Source organism: Pelophylax lessonae (assembly GCF_965119305.1).
Source record: "Pelophylax lessonae genome assembly, chromosome: 13".
Classification (NCBI taxonomy): domain Eukaryota; kingdom Metazoa; phylum Chordata; class Amphibia; order Anura; family Ranidae; genus Pelophylax; species Pelophylax lessonae.
In genome coordinates this window covers 133,619,070-133,641,137 of record NC_138780.1, presented here as the reverse complement: position 1 = coordinate 133,641,137, position 22,068 = coordinate 133,619,070, and the positions used below count along the sequence as shown (strand labels likewise).

Genomic DNA, 22,068 nt, shown 5'->3' with positions numbered 1-22,068 from the left:
TAGTACTAACAGCTGAGACTTTTTTTCGTGGATATAATAATTTTAAATATAATGCACAATACTAGTAAACTTTTTAATGCCTTATATCACCTCTAGTCTATCGGCTTCCACCGTCTCTGGGTTCAGATGCTGATTGTCCCAGCACAGAGCCCTTAAAGTGATTGTAAGCAAGGTATATAGCAAGGTAAAAAAAAAAAAACCCTCTGCCTTTAGAATCACTTGGTTTCTTCTCTTGCCCAGGACTACATATCCCATGAGGCATTGCTCCTCACACATTCACAAGTTCTCTTCCATCTACATACATGTATGGACGGTGTACTGAGCTGTATGTGCATTGCACTGTATTTTCTGATATGTAAACAAATAATGCATTCTGTATGCAGGACAACTAATTGGCTGAACGACGATTAATCGATTATGAAAATAGTTGACAACTATTTTCATAATCAATTAGTTGTCGATTAATTGATTAGTGGTTTCAGCCCCATTTTTTTCCCTGAGGAGCCCATAAAAAGGGGGAACTGGGACAGAAAGGCCTAGACAGGCATATAAACACTGTCAGAAGTTCTAATATTCCCAATTCTAGTGTTTTTACCACCACTTTCTGCCCAAACTGGGATGTGAGGAGAAGGGTCTCCATTAAAGAAACCGATAACGGGCAGTAAAGCCCAACATGTTTTAAACCTTAACCAACTCAATCCAAAACAAAATATATTTTGGCATATGTCAGGCTTTAAATCCAATTGTGTGGTTTGTGTTGGTTTGTGTTGGTTAGGGCTGGCTAGCTTGTGACTGCAATATATAAAATTAGAACACTATCTGAAGCAGACTTCATTTCTTACCAGAGGTCCTGCAAAAGGTTTTCACACCCATCCAAAAGAAGTGCATAAAATAATAAAACCCAGTCACCTGTATATAGTCATTACCAATCTGCAGACATCTGAAATCTATACATTTCTGCAAAGCTAAACCAACTAACATACAAATAACCCTACCTTAGCAAGACGAGCTCTCTTAATTAGGTCATTAAGTTTTCGGAGGGCAGCATTTTTTGGCAGGCTCTGTATATCCCGGAAGAGATCCTGGGCTTCCATTTCAAAGAGTTTCCGGTTCTCAGTATTCTGCAGAGGTTTTGCCCAGAATGAGCCAATGTAAACACGGACTACTTCTGGGGTGTTAATAACCTTTCCTAATGACCACATGAGGGCGCCATAGACTCTCATCAGCTGCTGGGTATCCACTTGATCAGCTTTGTTGAGCACCACACGAATTTTGTCATCTTGACCCCGAAAGGCTTTAATTGCTTCTGAGAACTCATCAGATATATCCAGTTTATGGGCATCAAAGAGAAGAATAATCCGGTCAACCCGTTCTGCAAACCACTGCAAGACTTGGCAGAAGTCATAACCTACGGTATAAAATATCAATGGTAAGACATCCTAGCATTTTTCATTTAGGATCAGAAGACTGTCAAATCCCTGTTTTACAAAAGCAAGGAAACTTAAAGTACCACAGTGGTCGTGTCCAGATAATCATATCCAATGCTCTGGGAATCTGAGGGCCCAGGAGCAAGAGTTGAGACTGTAAAAATGGCAGCAGTATAGAAACAATGCACTCATGCTATCATGCCACAGTTGGGATCATTCTTTACCTGTGCCCATGAGCTCAAGTGCAAAAAAAGCAGACATTTAAGTACTTTCATTTCTCAATTTTTTTTTTTTTTTTAAAAGGAGAAAGAACCTGATGGAAGGTACACCATGTGACAAACTGACAAATAATAACCCAAAAGCATAGGATGTGAGTGATCGAGCAAGTTTCTCTTCACTTGGGTGCTTCATTGCAACATTAAGTGTGTCCAGGCAATCAGGAAGCTAAAGACCACAACAGAAGAAGCAGGATGTGTCGTCTTTGGCTGGTTTAAGATAGCTTTGGTAAAGGGGATGTAATGGTCTCAACCATTCCTGATTAAAACATGCTACAAGGTTGTTAATGGGTATGCATGGTCTTAAGGCTACATTCACACCTGAGCGTAGCGTTTTTCGCGCGTTTTTTACCGCGATTTTTGTGCAGGCGTTTTTAGATTGAATAGAGATCAATGGAAAACGCATGTAATCTGCCCAAAAAGAAGCTCATGTACTTTTTTGAGCGTTGGGCGTTTTGTATACAGCGTCAAAACGCTCAGATGTGAACAGGGACCATTGAAATGAATAGGATTTGTCTTGTTGGGCGTTTTGAGAGCTGATCCTAGAGCAGAAAAACGCCCCAAAACGCCTAGATGTGAACAGAGCCTAAGGGACAATTGTTTTTATAAGTATATGTACAAAACAAAGCAGTGTAAATGTGATATATAAATACCTTTAATAAATAAATAGAGTCTACCTCAACACATTTTCATGCAGCATTTATTGGATGTAGCTGGGAAAATTTATTTGACCTTGTGGAGTGTTTTGTACCACATTCAAAAGAGTTTATAGGCCGATTCTTGTTTAAGTTAGTGTCGATATATCATGGTCCACTGGTCGTTAATGGAGGTGATTTTAAAGTGGCAAGTGGTTTGAAGTATATGCGAGCGCCCAGTTGTGGACATAAGAGAGATGAAAGGGTCAATATCACGTGTCAGGTCAGGGTTCCTGTGGAACACAGCTTCTTAAATGGATTCAAGGGCCTAAGTTAGGGCTCTTTCACACAGTCCGCTTCCATAGGCGGATCCGTGCTGCTCAGCGGGGATCGATCCGCCGATCCCTGCTGAGCCGCGGATGACAGCTCCGTCTCCGCTTGCAGTGCGGAGAGGGAGGGGTCACAGCTCCCGCTGCTCTCTATGGAGGATCGGATGAGAGCGGACCGCCTGTCGGCTCTCATCCGATCGGATCCCTGAACGGATGGAAAAATAGAGTTTTCATCCGTCTGGATTTCACGGACAGGATCGGATGCGGGTAGCAGCGGGTGTCAGCAGACATGTCTCCGCTGACATCCGCTGCCCCATAGAGCTGCATGGAGGATCCGATCAGATCCGCCTAAAAAACTGACAGGCGGATCTGATCGGAACGCCCGTGTGAAAGAGCCCTAAGGAGCATTTGTGTTTGTTATTAAGAATATAGTTGCCAAGCTGAAAGCAGGTCCAGAGTGGAAGTTCAGATCCTAAATTCATGGAAATAATTTCAGATCTTGTAAAGGAGCTTTACTTAGACTACAAAGTCCTTCACCAGTCTAGTTCTGATGTGAAGTTCCAAGGAGAGGAATCGAGAGATTACTTGTTGGAAAGTCTGGGCTGTTGGTTAAGAAGGGAACTTTGGAAAGCTTGACCTTTTCTGCTACTGAATTTAAAAAAAAAAAAAAAAAAAAAAAAAAAAAAGCAAAAAAGTGTCCCTGGAAATAGTCTTTGGGAGATGTAATATGGGCTCTGGGGGAGATACAAATGTGTAATTTAGTACATTTATATAGACCTCTATACCAGAGCTAAAAGAGCAAGGCCCCTTTCGCATAGAGTGGCCTGCTCAACGGGGAATCGGTCCGCTGATACCTGCTTAACAGGAAGATGGCTTGTCTGTGTCCGCTCCACTTATGCAGAAAGGACACAGCCCACAATCCTCTATGGGCAGTCGGATGTAAAACAGACAGCCTGTCTGTTTACACCCAACGGCCATCTGATCCGCTAGACCATGGGTGCTCAACCTGCGGCCCTCCAGCTGTTGTGGAACTACAAGTCCCATCATGCCTTTGGGAGTCATGCTTGTAACTGTTTAGCCTTGAAATGCATTATGGGACATGTCATTTTGCAACAGCTGGAGGGCCACAGGTTGAGCACCCATGCGCTAGACCAGTTTTTCTCAACTCCGGTCCTCAGGGCACACTAACAGGCCAGATTTTAAGTATTACCTTGGGGAGATGCAGACTAGAATACTGCAATCACTGAGCAGCAAATTATATCACCTGGGATGTATTTCAGTTTTCTTGCAAACCTGGCCTGTTAGTGTGCCCTGAGGACCGGAGTTGAGAAACACTGCGCTAGACGGATGGGGAACGGATCCCAATCCATCTGTTTTTATCTTGGGATTGCAGGGCCTCCGAAACTGTGCTAGGTAGTGACAAAGTGAAATGAGCAATTTACGGCCTTTGAAATCCTGAATGCTAGGTTCCCAAAAAGTCTCACATGAGTGGTATCCCTGTACTCAGGAGAAGTAGCAGAATATATTTTGTAGTGTAATTCCACATATTATGGGGTGTAATCATTTCATTGATAACCTTTATTGTAATTTCTCAAACCCTTGTGACAAAAAAAAAAAATGTAATATTTAATGGGCTCAACATGCCTCTCAGCAAATTCCTTGGGGTGTCTACTTTCCAAAAAGGGGTGATTTTTTTTTTTTGGGGGGGGGTTGTACTGCCCTGACATTTTAGCACTTCAAGAAATGAGATAGGTAGTCAAAGTAAAAGCTGAGTAAATTCCGGCATATGTACACCATAGCTTGTAGATGCTATAACCTTACGCAAACCAATAACTATATAAGCTTATGGAGATTTTTTTTTTTTTACCAAAGACATGTAGCTAAATACGTTTTGTCCTTTATTAGATTTTTTTTATATATATATTTTACACACACACACACACACACACACACACACACACACACACACACACATCTATAAGAAAAAGTAGAAAGTATTTCTCTCAAAATTTTCAGTCTTTTTTCGTTTATATGGCAAAAAACTAAAATCAAATACCACCAAAAGAAAGCTCTATTTGACAGGGGAAAAAAAGGGACATAAATTGAGTTTGGGTACAGCATTGCATGACCACGCAATTACCAGGTAAAAAGTCGCACAGTGCCAATTTGCAAAAAATGGCCTGGTCATTAAGGGGGGTAAAACCTTCCGGTCCTTAAGTGGTTGATACTCAGCATCCTTAAAAATAAACCACCTCCAGTCAAAATCAAACCCCATAAAGTACAACAATAACTGCATAAAATAGCAAAAATATTCACAAACATGATGAAACAACACAGTGATAGCAATTGCACCCCAAATCAGCGATAAATTACAATAGAATATAAAAATGACACTAATAAAACACCTGCTCGAGGTGTTGCCCTTCAAAAAAGTCTGAAAGGTTGGTTACCACTGCTTTAAAATCAATTCCTTCTCCTGCCCAGGACTACACATCCCCCGAGGCATTGCTCCTTACACATTCCAAAGCTCCCAGGCACTTGCTGACATGTATGGACAGTGTACTGCACTGTATTTCCTGATATGTACACAAATAATGCACTCTGTATGCTTGTCAACTAATCGGCTGAAACTAATCAATAATGAAAATAGTTGACAACTATTTTTATAAATCAATTACGTACTAAGGGGGGGGGGGGCAAAACACATATAGGCAATACCACTTCCTACTGATGTTACCACTGGTCGGACATTTTGGCAGGCTACCAGCATCCCATTCATATATTGATACTAACTTTTGTTCTATTGTGGGGACTCAAGATACACCTATAAAAAGGATGGGCGTTTAAACTTCAAAATTCTAGTGACTATAGCAATTGAGGCCATTTTTTTTTTTTTTTTTTTTTTTTTTTTAATTGTCCAGTAGGTGGCTTTTACCCATAATAAAATATATGTTATCTCTCAGATTTCCCCAAGAACAGCAGACATGCCACTGACTAGGACACTATTCTAGAGCCTCATTCATTTCATTGCATTAATACATGAATTGGAAGGTCTTAAGCCCCGTACACACGTACCGATCGTCGGCCGACGGAACGTCCTACAAATGTTCGCGGCTGGTGTGTTTGTTGTTTGTCTGTTGAAAAGTGCTCCAAACTTGCCCAGGACATTTGTCTTCCGACAGAAAATGACGTCAGTACGTTCCACGCACGTTCGCCGCTACAAAAGAGGAAGTGAGTGTTTGGCCGTGACCCTTCTGGGCATCTCGCGCTGATTTCGGTAGCATTTGTTTGGTTGACGACATTTCGCTATTTTCCGAGACATCGTTCGAGAATTTATTATGGCGACCGTGAATTCGTCCGTTGCTGTCGTTAGTGTTGGAGTTTTGGCTCTGAGACGACGTACGAGCAATAGGAAGAAGAAGCGGACCTCCTGGACGAAAAATTGGTTGCTTAACCGTGATCAATTTTCTCATATGTCCTTGCTGAGGGAGCTCCAGGAAAATAATCCTGATGACTTCAGGAATTATTTGAGGATGACGGATCCCATCTTTTACCGTCTTCTTGCCCTGGTGTCCCCCTATATTCTGAAGCAGGATACTTGTATGCGGCTTGCAATTACTCCTGAGCAAAGGTTAATTGCGACGTTGAGGTATCTTGCAACAGGGAGAAGCCTGCAGGATCTGAAGTTCACCACAGGCATCTCCCCCCAAGCACTTGGAGTCATCATCCCTGAGACCTGCTCTGCCATCATCAAGGTCTTGCAGAAGGACTATATCAAGGTATGTTTTATTTTTTACATTACATGTATTACTAGTTTCACCCGAATTATGATGTTTTTGGATGTACAGCAATTGACACAGGCCATTATTTGTAAACTACCCTCTGTCCGCATGCACATAGTAGTAAAGATGTAGATTATCTTTAACCATTTGTAAAATTACCCACTAACCACCCCACCATTCTCTCCTATGTGTCCCTAAACGCATTGCCTGTTAACAGTATTTTGAATTTGGGTCATTTTATTGCTTTCCCTCAAACAATTATTCCTTGGCCAATGTTTTAGTACCTAGTTAATGATTTATCTAAAATACATCAGTCCATCCATTCCCACCTATGATTCTGTATGTTTATGTAATGATGTTAAAACCTTCACTGACCACAAGCCCTAATTGATGTATAAATGCCCAGTTTTACTTACCCATCCCCCCACCCACATGCTAAATCTCAAAGTCAGCATATACCAAAGCTCAAGTTCAGAGGTCTTCAAACTATGGCCCACCAGTTGTTCACGAACTTCAATTTCCATCATGCCTAGTCATGTCTGTGAATGTGAGAGAATTACAAGGCCTCATGGGATGTGTAGTTCTGCAACAGCTGGAGGGCCGTAGTTTGTAAATCTCAGCTCTAGCTGGTGAGTATAATGGGCCATACACACTAGAAGATTGTCAGAACAATTTATCCTTCCGATTTACCAAAACCAAATAATATGAGGTCCAACAAACACTTTCAAATCCTATGCAATCTGGTAGGCCCTTGCACTACATAGAAAAGTTAAATCTGCACGAAAAAGTCTTCAGAGAATCTTCTAGTGTGTATGGCCCTTTACAATATAAGAACAATAGGAGGTTGAAAATAAATGTATGTAGATGTTACATCCCCATATCCAAACCTTTGCCTTCCTGTTGTATATTTTTTTAGCAAGTTGCATAAGCATTTAACAGACAACTGTGTGTGTAATTAATAATGTGATGTGCTCAAGCACTAATTTTTTTTTTTTTTTTTTTATTTTTTCCCCACAGTTTCCTTCAAACGCAGAGCAATGGCTGGAGATTTCTGATCAATTTCTGGAGAAGTGGAATTTTCCCAATTGTGGGGGTGCTATTGATGGGAAGCACGTCCGCATTGTCCCCCCTCCGAATTCCGGCACATTTTATTATAATTATAAAGGTTTTTTTAGTATAGTCATGCTAGCCATAGTTAATGCAAACTATGAGTTTATTTTTTTGGATATTGGCAAAAATGGCCGCAATTCGGATGGGGGAGTTATTGATCAGACGGAGTTCGCTCGTCGTCTAAAGAACGGCACTCTGAACCTGCCATCCAGGGAGCAAACTGTTGAGGGTATGAGCTTTGTGTTTATCGCAGATGAGGCTTTTGCGCTTGGGGAGCATCTCATGAAGCCCTACCCTCAGAGGAACCTCACCCCAGACCAAAGGATTTACAACTACCGGTTGTCCAGAGCTCGCAGAGTTGTGGAGAATGCCTTCGGGATAATGGCCAACCGGTTCCGGATATTCCTGACGTCCATAAACCTGGCACTGTACAAAGTGGATAATGTGGTCTTGTGTTGCTGCATTTTGCACAACTTCCTACGCAGGAATGCACAAAATTATGTCTTGCAGCAACTGGATACTGACCCTGCTATGCCAGGTACAAGTGGAGAGGCCCAACCTTCTAACCAAGTGGAGTCCATGACGTCAATGGAAGTTGGACGGTCAGCATTGGCATCACACAGGGCCCGTCAGATCCGCCAGGAATATCTGGACTATTTCGTGGGGAGAGGAGCTGTGTCCTGGCAGCAATCACTGTCACAAACACATTAATCTTGTTAAAGATTGGACACACAAGATAAATGTCAGAGATATATTATTTTTCAACACATTAAACAAAAATTGCAATGATTCTGTATTGTGGATTATAATCATTTGGGCACATATGCCAAACACAATTATTTGGGTTAATCATGTGTTATATATGTGTGACTTTGGAAGGGTTAATACATTCATCAGTGTGTTTCTTGACTGTAGTCTCTCACCAGCTGATCCAAAGTGATGATGGCCATGTGTTATTTTTTAGCCAGTGGTGTAAATACAAGGGCCTTCTGCACCCCACAAAATTTACACAAACCCTGTCACATTGAGAACTAGGTCACACCCAAGGTTCATCTAATGTCACCTTATATTGGTGTTCATTGTCCAGAAGTTGCCCATACTATATATTTCAGATAATACATTAGGGTATTAACAAAGTACCTACACCTGTTATGTTGTGTTCATTTATGACATCCTTCTCACTGCCCACCAATGTTAGGATATGTCAGTGTTATGTGAAACTTGATCATTGTTCATCTCAAAGTGTTATATATATACAGGTAATGGAAAGTGAACTAGAGCAACGAACAAGCAATACACTATAGATTACACTGATCTCCCTACACTGATTGCTACTGGCAATATCAATGCCATATTGAATCCTAGGACTGCTAGTACCTTGAGTGTTGAGTCACACTTATGCGATGCGGGAAGTCTGCGACTTTGCAGCCTTCCAGCATTGCATAAGGGTGACCCGCCACTTACTTTTTCCACAGGATTGTATTCCACAAGTGTTAAGCACTGTGCGATCCAATCCAGATACATCAGAAATAAAGGGTCATGTGCGACTTGTATGCGTGTTCAGTGCGAATGTAGCCATACAAAGTGTATGTCTCAATTCACACTGCACATCTGATGGCATGTAATATCGTAGCGCACTGCTCCTTTATTACATGCGATCAGATGTTCATGCGAAAATCAGCTATACAGTTTGTATGGCTCAATTCGCACTGCACTCGCACAAAAGTCGCACATGATGCATTTATTCAGCCGCATCAGGATAGGATCGCACAGTCGTTCAAACTTGTGTGCTCCGATCCTGTGTGAAATGTCAGATCGCACTGTGATATGCGTTAAAACTGGGGGTATCTTTAACATTTCATTGACACCTCCAGCAACTTGCATATGGCAGTGTCCAAAATGCTTTCATTAACATGTAAGTATGTGAATAGGACAGCCATCATACATTTAGTGCTTCTTTACACAGCTTTAGACCTCGACCCCCCAACGAAAGTCTAATAAAGAATTGAACACACATTGTTGAATGTAAAAATGTTTTAGTATCAAACATTCACAGGGTTAGGGTTAGGGTTAGGGTGAGGGTTAGGGTTAGGGTTAGGGTTAGGGTTAGGGTTAGGGTGTTGGAAAGTGCTTTTCCCAAACTTGGGTACACTCTTTAACATCTGAGTGTCATAAAACTGGCCTAAAATATTATATAAAAATGGGAACATCCCAATACAAACTGTAAAAAATTTTATAATAATTATTTTTAAAATTTGGCAAGCATGTCCACAAAATCACGCATCTTTCCTTGCAATGCCGTTGCAGTCTCTTTTATTTGCTCGAGGTCTGAGCAGCATTGAAGAGCCTCACGGGTCAATTTGGCCAATGTGCAAGTGTGTAATACATGATCTGGAAAATAAAATACAACGGAGTCAATGTGAATCACCTACATGAGGTCATAATATAGAAACATTTGGTGTGCAGGTAATCTTTAAATTCCTCTCGAGTTAATACCTACCCTGTTCTTATGCTCTTTTGCCCTAGGCTCTTCATCTTCCTCCTGACCTCTTCCAATGCTGTTGCTGATGATTCTGCCGGTCTCCTGAGCTTACTATATATTCATTAGGGGTGTGAACGCATGATGACGTCATTGTGAGGGCATGGTTGTAATGTATATATATTAAGATGCAGAGACCAGAGACGGGCAGAATGCACGGCAACAGCATTGGAGGAGGACAGGAGGAAGAAGAAGAGCCTAGGGCAAAAGAGCAGACAACATAAGAGCAGAAGATTGGACAGCAGAAGACTGGAGAGGAGAAGATCCAAAGAGCAGAGTGGAGAAGACCGGATGAAGATCTTTAAGAACATTTCATAAACGTCTCCTGTCGTTATTCACATACACTTCCATTTATGTGGTTAATGTGTAGGGGTACTATGTACCCCATACCCATTCACATAGTGATTGGGGTCTGGGATCTGGGGGCCACCCTTTGTTAAAGGTTGCTTCCAAAGTCCTAGGAACCCCCTGGCCGCATGACCCCCCAAAACCACCAGACAGGGTTGTGGGGATGAGGCTCTTGTCCTCCTCTACATGGGAGTAAGGTGCTTTTGGGTGTGCGGTGCAGAGGCCCCCTGGCCCAAAGCAACAAAACCCCCCCATGTTGAGGGCATGTGTCCTGCTGTGGTCCAGGGGGTGTTTGGTCCGCTTGCTCGTTCTCTTTCCTGGCCTGACAAGCTGCATGCTTGTATAAGGGTCTGGTAGGGGTTTTGGGGGTAACCCACGCTGTCTTTTTGTTGTGGGCATACCCTCAAACTCAATACCACACACAAAAGGCCTGGTTGTGAACTTGGGGGGACACCCACGGTGGGTTCTTCAATTTTTTGGTGTAGTTCCCCCTCAAAAATCTTCACAACGCAAGTGGCCCCGCAAGTCAGAGCATCCTGATCCGACTTACGGTGCGACTTCCATTCAAATAAAGAGGCTCCCATAGGGAACTAGTGTTGTAAATTGGAGGCTAAAAATAACACTGATAAAAATCATTCTGAAAAAACCTACGTGGGCACACAATTGGCTCTTGGACACTTGGTCCTGGTTCCTCCACAGTTTCTGAACTGGCTTCCATGCTGCTTGGCACGTTGCCAGGAGATCGGGCTTCTGACCTGGCTGGGGATGCCACATCCTGGCATGATGCAACATCTGCAATGTAAATTTGTAAGGGAATACAAGAATATAAGGTTAAACAATCATTGCAAATACACATATTTCTATGATCCCACTACACAAAAATCTGTGACTACCAACCTTCTTGTTGCTCTGGTGTCTGGTCACTTGTAGGCTCCACCAGGATTATTTCCGGCATAATGTCTTCATCTACATAATACAAAACATTGGCCATATCATAAAAGTCACAAGAGGTACATTTGTTAGGACATGGTGCCCTGCTTGATAGCTCTTTTAGTAACAAATATGAAGACATGTACATGGTTATCTACGAAAAATATGGTACATTAATGTTTGACAGTGCATAGGAACCAATTACCTTTAGTGGAATCTGTGCCACCTTCTGTGCCCATGTCCTCCTCTTCTTCCTCCACTGCAGATGGAGCTGCCAAACCTCTCCTCCTCCTTTCCCACTGTTTGGCACGGAGTTTACGTTTTTCTCCTATTTAAAGGTTTGAATAATAATCTGTGATTAATAGGAATGTTTGCTGAGAAGATTCGTGCAGGAAAGAACGTTCGTTGCAACACAATACATATATTTTTCACTATGGCTTCCTGACTTTTAATGTCATATACTAAAACATCAACAATAGATCGATCAAATCACGACATGACAACTAAAATGAGTAATCTAACTTTTTACATAGACATTATAATCTAGACATGTTAATACAACATACACAAAATTATAAAAAACATATTGCATGATTAAAAAAATAAAGAAAAAATAAAACTTACTTTTTTTCAAAATCCGATGGATTTGGGAAAGCTGATCCTGCTCACGGTGTTTGAGGTCAGACCATCGTTTCCTAATCTGATCTTTCGATCGCTCGACACCGAATTTTCTGACCAAACAGGCCACCACCTTGTCCATGATGCCATCTTTCCTGGCATTGGGCCGCTCGTAATTTGCCAACTTTCCATCGTAATCCATTTTTTCTAAAATGGAGACCATCTCCACCATTTCTGGCTTTGACATGGGTGTAGCCCTTGATTTTCGGGTGGCCCAATCACTTCGGCCCCCACTAATTGAGCTCCCAGATTGTTGAGACATGGTTCCTAATTAAACAATTATTATTCCACTGCCTCAGGTGTGAGTGTCGCATGTAGGCCTGATCTTCGGCACGTACACACCCCTGCACAAGCCCGCCACTGGAGGAGGAGTTGACGCCTGCGCTGTATTTAAAGGACGCCAGATCGTTCGGCCGACGATTCGCTAGCGGACATATCGAGAGTTGGAGCACGATCGAGCGGCGAATCACGACTTTTCCCCACAAACAAAGGTACGACTCTTTTAATAGAAAGTGTGTGTTTTGGGCCCTATACAGCTTTTATTAGGAATATCTTTATTATGTGCCAAAATACATGCTCTTTTAATATGTTTTGTGTTGTTTTGTGTCTTGCAGGCATATACTGTCCTGCAATATGGTGGACAATTTCACCACCCACAACTTTTTAATAAGTTTTATTGATGAGTTCAGGCAACTGCCGTGTTTGTGGCAAGTGAAGTCCGCGGATTATAAAAATCGAAAACTCCGAAAACAGGCCATGGAACATTTGGTGGCCTTCTACAAGCCCGTCTATCCTGGGGCAAATTTTGAGTATATACGCAAAAAAATAAACAGTATTCGTACTGCCTACAGGCGGGAGTTAAAAAAAATAGAAGATTCCACCCAGTCTGGAGCAGGGGCACGGAATGTACATGTACCACGGCTGTGGTACTATGATAACATGCGGTTCCTGGCAGACACCATGGAATCCAGGCCGTCAATTTCTACACTGCCTTCTACTTCGGCAGAGGGCTCAGTGTCGGTAGATCCAAGCCAGGATGAGGATTTCCTGGAGGAGAGTTTTACTCAGGTATGGCATTTCACAATATATTGTCTGCTAAAATGTAATCATGTAACAAAATTATAAGCTAAACCATAATTGACCCTTTAGGTAAACGGGCATAGCAAGGGGTTGGCATGACAGGCAACCGCCAGGGGCGCAGGCCAAGGGGGGTGGGTCACAAAAACATTGGCATTGTTTTATTGTTTATTTTAACAATCCACTCAGCCTGCACACCCCAGAACCCCCAGTTTGCAGGCGGATTCATGCAGGTGTAAAACATTGAGAGCTGCTTCATGCAGGTGTAAAACATTGAGAGCTGCTTCATGCAGGTGTAAAACATTGAGAGCAGCTGAGCCAAAAGACCAGGAGACTGAGACTGCCTCTCACTGCATCCCCAGCACCCCTCCGGTCTTACAAACACTGCTGCATCCCCAGCACACCTCTGATCCTTAGAAACACTGCTGTAGCCTCAGCATTCCTCTGGCTCAACCTTTTTTAATACAAAACTAACAGCTCCTGCAAATGATCCATCCATCCTTGCTTCCATGTCTCTGGTCTCTCACTCTGGGTCAGCAAGGCAGGTGGCTTCCTTATTCATGTTTCCCTGCACTGCTTCACCCTCAATGCCCTACATCAAGCCCTCTGCAAGTTCAGGCCCCTCTCTCTCTGCAACCCCCTCCTCTCTCTCTCACACCCCCTCTTTCTCTCCCTCTCTCTATCTCTCAACCCTCTCTTTCTTTTTCACACCTGAGACAATGATTGCCCACTAGAGAGCTCTACACTGGGCAAACAAGGGGCAAATTAGAAACTTTTAATGCCCTTTAATTTTTTTTTGGGGGGGTGGGTTACAGTTTTCCATTGATCTTGGGGGGGGGGGGGGGTTGTTGCCAAATACAGCTCCTCAACAAGGGCACTGGAGACCCTAGATATGCCACTGTATGTAAAGTCTGCTATTTGTTCACAATAATATAACAAACATGACTTTTTATATACACTATAACATTCTAATCAATTGTTCATTTCATCAACAGGGAAGTGTCACTGAGGAGGAGCCAGGTTGCAGCCAGGAGCCTGGGGAGCCTGTGGAGCCTGAGGAGCCTGCGGAACTCTTTCCACCACCACCTCCTCCTGCCAAACGGAGGCAAAAGAGGAAACACATAGACGACATCACAGATGAATTCATACAGGAGGCCACCATAGCCCTCCGTAGGAAACCGGAGGCAAATGAGTCCTTCGGGAATATGACTGCCAAAATCCTGGATAAGGTGGACCTCAGGCAGTGTCAGTATGCCAGAAAAATTATTCTGGATGTGCTGCAAAACGCTGAAAACGGCATACTTAATGAGCACAGCCATGCATGCCAGGAGCACCCGTGCCCTCCACCTCCACCTCCACCTCCACCTCCACAACACCCACCACCTCGCCAAATGCCACATGGCCAGTGGCAATATGGCCAGCAGGATCCAAACCTGCCCTCATGGCAACCTGATTATAGCTATCACCAACTTTAATTTTTGTAACCCCCTATTATTTACTTTACCCCTGTTTGCCAGTTTCTAGTTTAATTTTGTCCAAATGGACCTTTTTTATGTTTAGTTTATTATACGGAAAGTATTGATGTTTGCTTTTTTTTTTTTTTGCTGAGATCCAAAAAATAAAGAAAATGAAAATAAAAAATGGCCTATCTGAATTTGTTAACATGTTTAATATTGTGCATAACCTGAAAAATATGTTTTAGACATTAATTCATAAAAGAATAAAGGGTCATATCAATAGTTAGATCTTTGGTGTGAAAATACAAAAATAATGGTGAAGAGTTCAAATTATTTAATTCTAAAATTTGATAGAACAGATAGAATAGACAAACATTATCTTCATCATAACAGAACACATGCCTTTTTATTAGAAAAGTATGGCATTATGAGCAGCATCTTCCTTCTTCTCACATTTATCAAGATGAGCATGTGCTCCGCATTTCACCTATTTCTTGGACTTCCGCGAGCCGAAAGTTCTTTCTGAATAAAATGTTGAGTTTACTAGAGAAAATTCTTCCGGGAACTCATTTGGTTTGATCATGCGTGTTGGGATTTGTAGCTGTGTGTCGGCAGAATTGCGTACTGACAGGCGAACAATCGTCCGTTCTGGTGTCGGCATACAAATATTTTCATGTTTGCAAGAAAGACTTTTGTCCGCGGATTGTGCGCAGACATCTGTCGGAGGCACCATACTAACACGCGTACAATCGGCAGATCCTTCGTCCACCGACGTTTGTATGCCGACGATCGGTACGTGTGTACGGGGCTTTAGTCTTAGTAAATGTGTCAGTTAGGCCCCTTTCACACGGGCTTTCCGATCTCATCCACCTGTCAGTTTTTCAGGCAGACCGGATCGGATGCTCCATGCAGCCCTATGGGAGCAACGGATGCCAGTGGAGATATCTCCACTGACACCCGCTGCTATCCGATCTGATCCTGTCCGTGAAATCCGGACAGATGAAAATCCTATTTTCCACCCGTCTGGAGGATCGGATCGGATGAGAATGGACAGGGGGTTCTGTCCAAAGAGGAGAGCGGGGATCAGACAGCTCCGTCTCTGCACACAGAGCGGAGACAGAGCTGTCATCTACCTGCTCAGCGGGATCAGCGGATCGATCCCCCGCTGAGCAGAATGGACTCCGTTGGGCCCACCGCCCGTGTGAAAGGAGCCTAACAGTGTAAATCATCCATGAATAGTGACATTGCATTAAATTGTGCAACATTATATTAAATTGACGTTTTCCATTTATAGAAACTAGAGCTGCATGATTAATCGTAACAGAATCGAGATCGCGATTCACTCCCCCTGGCGATCTTAACATGACACTTGCTCGATTCTTTACATAGCTGTGAGGGAGCAGCTGTCAAAAAAAAAAAAAAAAAAAAGCCTCCCGCAAAAGCCTATCAGCATTAGTCTCCCACTGAACTGTAAACACAAATGATTACATTGTATCTTTTCTTTCCCTCTGCAGGAAGAAGAAAGTTTAACCTCTTAAAGACTAAACCTTTTTCCTACACTTGTTGCTTGCAAGTTAAATCAGTTTATTTTTCCTAGAAAAGTAGTTAGAACCCCCAAACATTTATATATATATATTTTTTTTAGCAGAGACCCTTCAGAATAAAATGGTGATTGTTGTAAATTTTTATGTCGCACTGTCACACATTTGCGCAGCAGTCTTTCAAACGCAATTAATACACTTTAATGAATAAAAAAAATAAAAAAAACAAAACCGTAAAAGTTATCCCAATTTTTTTTATAATGTAAAATATGTTACACAGAGAATCATGAGAGAATCGTGATCTTCATTCCAAGCAAAAAAATTGTGATTCTCATTTTGGCCAGAATCGCGCAGCTCTAAAAGAAACCAATTAATTTACACTGAAGGAGCCATGTTGGTGGTTACGCATGCAGGACCAAAAGGCAGGCTCTGCCACTAGGGAGAGCCTAGTGCTGCTAGGCCTCACCACTTCCCAAAATAGCCAATGATAAGTCTTATTAAGGCTGCATTCACACTTTAGCAGCAAGTGCGTGCAAAAATCACACGATTTTGCACATACACACAACATGCAATAATGCTTGTTGCACTTGCGATACCAGTCATTGTTAATTTATTAGTATTAGGACCCCCAACTGCAGGCAAGCAGACAAATGTTTTTTCATGTAAAAAACCACAAGACAAAACGCAAAGCCAGACGTTAAAAAAAAGGCGCGTGAGCTACTTTGCTGCGATTGTCACACGTAGGGCAGGAAGTTTTTTTTTCAGGCAGACTGGATCGGATGCTCCATGCAAATTAATGTGCATGTGCAGCGCGACCATGCATAAAAAGGAAAAAAGAAATGTGAATTTGTGCAACATGACATCATGCCTGATTGTAAAATAAAAACGTGTCATGCAGCAAGATATAAAGCTCAAACCTGCAATACAGCGGGGGATTGAGAGAAGGAAAAAAATTATGGGTTTTATCTACACTACCATAGAATTTTTTTTAGTAAAATTAATAAAATAGTAATAGTAGAGCTCCATAGGCAAAGCTCTCCGCCCCCCCCCCCCCCATTTTAATTGGGGCATAGGAGGGTTATAGCCTGTCAGATTGTTTTTCGCCATCTGTGTCCCATTGCTGAGATTTCGCTTTACTTCCTGTCCGTTAGCCAAACAGGAGGAGTGAGGAAATCCCTTCAAATTAAAGGGAATCCCTTGGGAACCCCCAGGTCACCAGAACTAGAGCCCCCTTTGGAAGATTTCCCCTCGATTACTTTTCTGGGACAACCCAAAAGTTGGGATTTGTTTACTCACTTTCAATGATAATGGTCAGAGCCGGTTCACACTGGGGCGACTTGTCAGGCGACCTGGTCGCCTGACAAGTCGCCTGCCATAGATTAGCACGGGACCCGTTCTAATATGAGCGACACAAGTCGCTCCGACTTAGAAAAAGGGTCCTGTACTACTTTGGGGCAACCTGCATTGACTTCAATGAAATGAAGTCTGTGCATGTCGCTCCAAAGGTCGCCCCGGCAAGTCGGGTCGCTCCTATGTGAACCGGCTCGCAACAGGACAAACAGAGGCTGAATCTCATCAACAGGGGCACAGACAGCAATGAAAACAGACTGGTGTTCCAATCTCTCCCACTCTATCCAAAACTAAAAGAAAAGTAGCGGTCTGTAGCTTCAATGTTCTTACCGAGTCACTAACCCAGAGCAATTATGAGGCAAATCAGAACTTCCATCTATAAATCGTGTTTTGAAACATTGGAACAGCATGACAGCCAATCAACTATAGCGCTTTTACATATGGCAGCCCTCCTATTTCTGCCTAGCAGAGGTTTACTCTTTGACATGGCATACATGTGGTTAAAGCACCGGGAATTTCTCCTAGCCAAAAAACACACAAAGGCAGCAATTATTATTATGACATTTTGTCCTTGCTCCTGTTTGTACTACTATGGGATATCTTAGCATATTGAGATCGTCAGTTGGTTTGCCAAATCACTTTCAGATGGACCTACATATCGGTTTTAAAATAATATCAGATAGTTTTGTTGAAATAATGTCTAATGTCAGTGGGCGTTGCATAAACTTCCCTTTCCTTTCACTTGACAGAACGCAAAAAAAAAACCCTTATCTTTGGAAAACACATGACAGCCAAGCAAAAGCTATTCCGATTATCAACAAAACAACCCACAGAAACACACTAGATGGAACAGGACATGTATACGATATAAACAGCTTACACTCTACCCTTTCGGGGTGTGTGTAATAGCATCAAGCAGCGGTGCAAACTCTCCAAGGATCCTCCCACTCTGCACTGCAAAAGAGATGAGACCTGGGAGCAAGCGTGAATTTAAGCGAGTATGTAGCGAAATCAGTTTTTATTTTTTTTTATTGCTGCGCCTAAAATATACCCAGTCAAGTGACTAGTCTCAGGTGATACACAGAAATTAAACAAATCCTCCGATATAAAAGTTGTACCTGTTCATCTGTAGTATTCTCTTTATATCCAAAGTCCAGAATTTATACACCTTGTCTAAGCTTCTGAAAGCAGGGGGGCAGGGAGCTGAAGTTTCACTCAGTGAGGAAAGCTGAGGGCTGATTGGAGGGAAGGGTCACACCCCCCCTTTCACATAGGAACTGAGCGGAGGTTGTCAATCACAGGCTGTGTGCTGGAGCTTCCTCCCCTGTCACCTTTTTACCTCTTAGTGTCAGGAAAAGTTGTCAGAAGTGACTCATGCTGAAAGCAGGGGAACAAAGCAGCAGACAGAAATGACACTTAGTGCTCTGGATTGAGACAAGTACACACTATAGAGGAATATGCTTTCTTCATGTTTTATCTCTGAGGTTTACAACTACTTTAACCACTTCTGGACCGGAAGATTTTCCCCTTAAAAATGACCAGGCCATTTTTTGCAATTCGGCACTGTGTAACTTTAACTGGGGTCGTGGGACGCTGTACCCCAATAAAATTGATGTCCCTTTTTCACACAAATAGAGCTTTCTTTTGGTGGTATTTGATCAACTCTGCGATTTTTATTTTTTGCATTATAAACCAAAAAACAGCAACAATTCTGAACAAAATATAATATATATATTATAGTATATATATATATATATATGCGACCCGTCAGTGCCTGAGTGCGCATGGCTGCCTGTGCATGTCCGAGATGCAGAAATACGCCCATCACACCCCCCCCCCCCCACCCCCTCGGCTTGCTTCAATGCTTTATTAGTGACATATTTCCCCTTTTTTTTTTTTTTTAACCCCACCTCCGGCCGGAGGAGGAGACCATGCAGTGAAGGAGCGAGGCTGGGGGGGGAGAATGTGACAGAGCCTCCTTACCTGGTAGTGTGGGGGGCAGGGTGGGGGGGTAGAGGCTGCCCGCCCACCAGAGGTAGTCCCAGGTGCCAGTGGAGCTAGGAGTGACCGAGAGTGGATGCGGTGATGGCCCCTGGAGCCATGGTGAAGGGTAAGGCAGGCAGTACGAATCCCCCCCCCCAGCAGGGAGGGGTGTGCGCATGGTGCCGACCGTTAGTGTGCGGCCGGCACGGGACATTCCCCGCATACTCACAGCTTCTGGGAGAGCTCCTGCTAACAGCTGTTCGAGCCACAGCTGACACTTGCGATGAATGAACAGCTGCGCAAGGTGGGCATGGTGCCGTACCCCGTGACGTCAGCCGAGGAAGGAGGGCGGCCTGTCCTTAAATAGGCCGGCTCCTCCCCTCCCAAAACTGCAGGCTCCGTTTGCCCATTTACACTCACTGGCCACTTTATTAGGTTCACCTTGCTAATACCGGGTTGGACCCCCTTTTTGCCTTTGGAACTGCCTTAATTCTTCATGGCATAGTGTCAACAAGGTGTTTACAAGCATCAACGTTTGATGCTTGTAAACAATGCATTTAGAGTCCATTCACACTGCCGCGACTTGTGAGGCGACTTGTGTGCCCTCAAGTCGCTTGACATAACAAAAGCAATAGTAATCAACGAGTGCCGTCTTAATTGGCACTACTTAAGTCGCTCCGACTTCTGAAAAGGGTCCTGTACTACTTTGAGGTGACTTTTATCCGACTTGTCCCATAGACTTCAATGGGAGTCGCCTCCTTATCTTATTTGAAGCGACTTGTGATCCGACTTTCCATTAAAATGGTCCTGAACCAGAAAAAAAGAGCATTTTTCTTAGAATTTTTAGTAGCACAGGCATATGGCTCCTCTCCGCAAAAAGAACAAAGAAAGGGCGCACCGACCTAGCGCATTATCCTCAATAAAAGGCTTTATTTATGTAACATTAAAAAATGGCTACTCACAGACGTAGATAAACATAAGGCGTGTCAAGCTGATTTGCTCAATTGTCCGTGTTTAGTCCATATGATCGTCCATGACCGATGAGATGACTGACGCGTTTCGAGGCCTAGCCTCTTCCTCAGAGCCAAAAATGCATTTATCGGGCATTTTTGGAGGCAGGCATGACTTTTTTTGGATTAAGTGTCTGGGGGGTCTATAAAGGGTACCTGTTAAGTTTCAGCTCTGTAGCATGTCCAGAACCAGAAAAAAAGATCATTTTTCTTATAATTTTTAGTAGCACAGGGATATGGCTCCGCTCCACCTTGGCGTTTTTGTTGCAGGCATTTATCGGGCATTTTTTGGGCGTCTTTGGAGGCATGTGAATGTGGTCTTAGGCACATCGATTGGACATTAAATCATTTAAAATGGCCAGAATAATAATTTATTCTAGGTACTGAAATAAATTAGTGGCATTATTAGGTAATGAAATAAATTAGTGGTTAGCACTTTTGCCTAGCAGAAAAAGGGTCGCTGGTTCAAATCCCAACAACGACACTACCTGCCTGGAGTTTGCATGTTCTCCCTGTGCCTGCGTGGGTTCCCTCTGGGTACTCCGGTTTCCTCCCACACTCCAAAGACATGCTGGTAGGTTAACTGGCTGTCTAAATTGGCCCTAGTATGTGTATGTATGAATGTCAGTTAGGGACCTTCGATTGTAAGCTCCCTGAGGATGGGGACTAATGTGAATGTACAATGTATATGTAAAGCACTGTGTAAATTGACAGTGCTATGTGAAATAAATAAAATAAATTTTAGGTACGTCAAACATTTTTTCTACCAAAACACTTTTCTGCCTTGTTTAGAGGGAGATGCCTCCAACAGAAGTGTCCAGTGGACATTAGGCCTTACATAATCTGTACAAAGAACATATGTATAATGCATTATAAAGTCTGAATTAAAAAGAAAAAGCCCACTTTAAATAAAAAAAACTGACGTTTGCAAATGCAACAAACCATTTTAAAAAAAACAAAAATAATGTCTTATTAAAATTATTTCCGTCGACCTTGAATATATGCAGGAAATGAAAGACCTGTTTGGGAAATCCTGGGAAATTAAACCATGGCCTCCAAGTGCCACCAGCTGTACATGAAAAAAAGGATTTAGAGTAGGAAGTCAAACAGCACAGCAATCATAGCCTGTTTGATCCTGGCCAGCCTAATACAACTGGAACTTCAAAGCAAGACAACTGTTGGAAAGGAAGATGGAGATGAGCAATCAAAAGTACTGCGTGTTTGTGCCTGAAGAATGTCAGGAAGAAGCAGAATTATTACCCAAAAGGAAATCGTAAAGTCCCAAATCTTACCCTGTCCTTGACTGAAAAGGACTAATAGTAATAGCGTATTGGCCTTGTGCCCACGGGGTTCCAACTTCTATTAGATCATGTGCACAGCAAGCATTTACAAAGCTTGCAGCAAGTTGTGAGCCTATTTCTTTAAAGAAATCTTTCTGCTAAACTTTAGCAATATTAAACACATTTAATGGGAGTGCTGACTAGGGATAGACCGATTATTGGCAAGGCTGATATATTGGGGGGTGATATGCACTTTCCCCGGTATATCGGTAACGGCCCTGGAACTAGCCGATATTTTTGGGACGTCATTCTGCCTT

General features: G+C 42.8%; 1 protein-coding gene across 1 annotated transcript in view; it reads right to left on the bottom strand.

Moving 5' to 3' along the window:
• Positions 1–22,068, bottom strand: part of EHD4 (EH domain containing 4) — an 88,355-nt gene that overhangs the window by 18,652 nt on the left and 47,635 nt on the right. Inside the window, exon 4 of the mRNA XM_082242780.1 lies at positions 996–1,408. Within this exon, the coding sequence (XP_082098906.1) occupies positions 996–1,408 (413 nt within the window). The remainder of the gene's footprint in view (positions 1–995; positions 1,409–22,068) is intronic.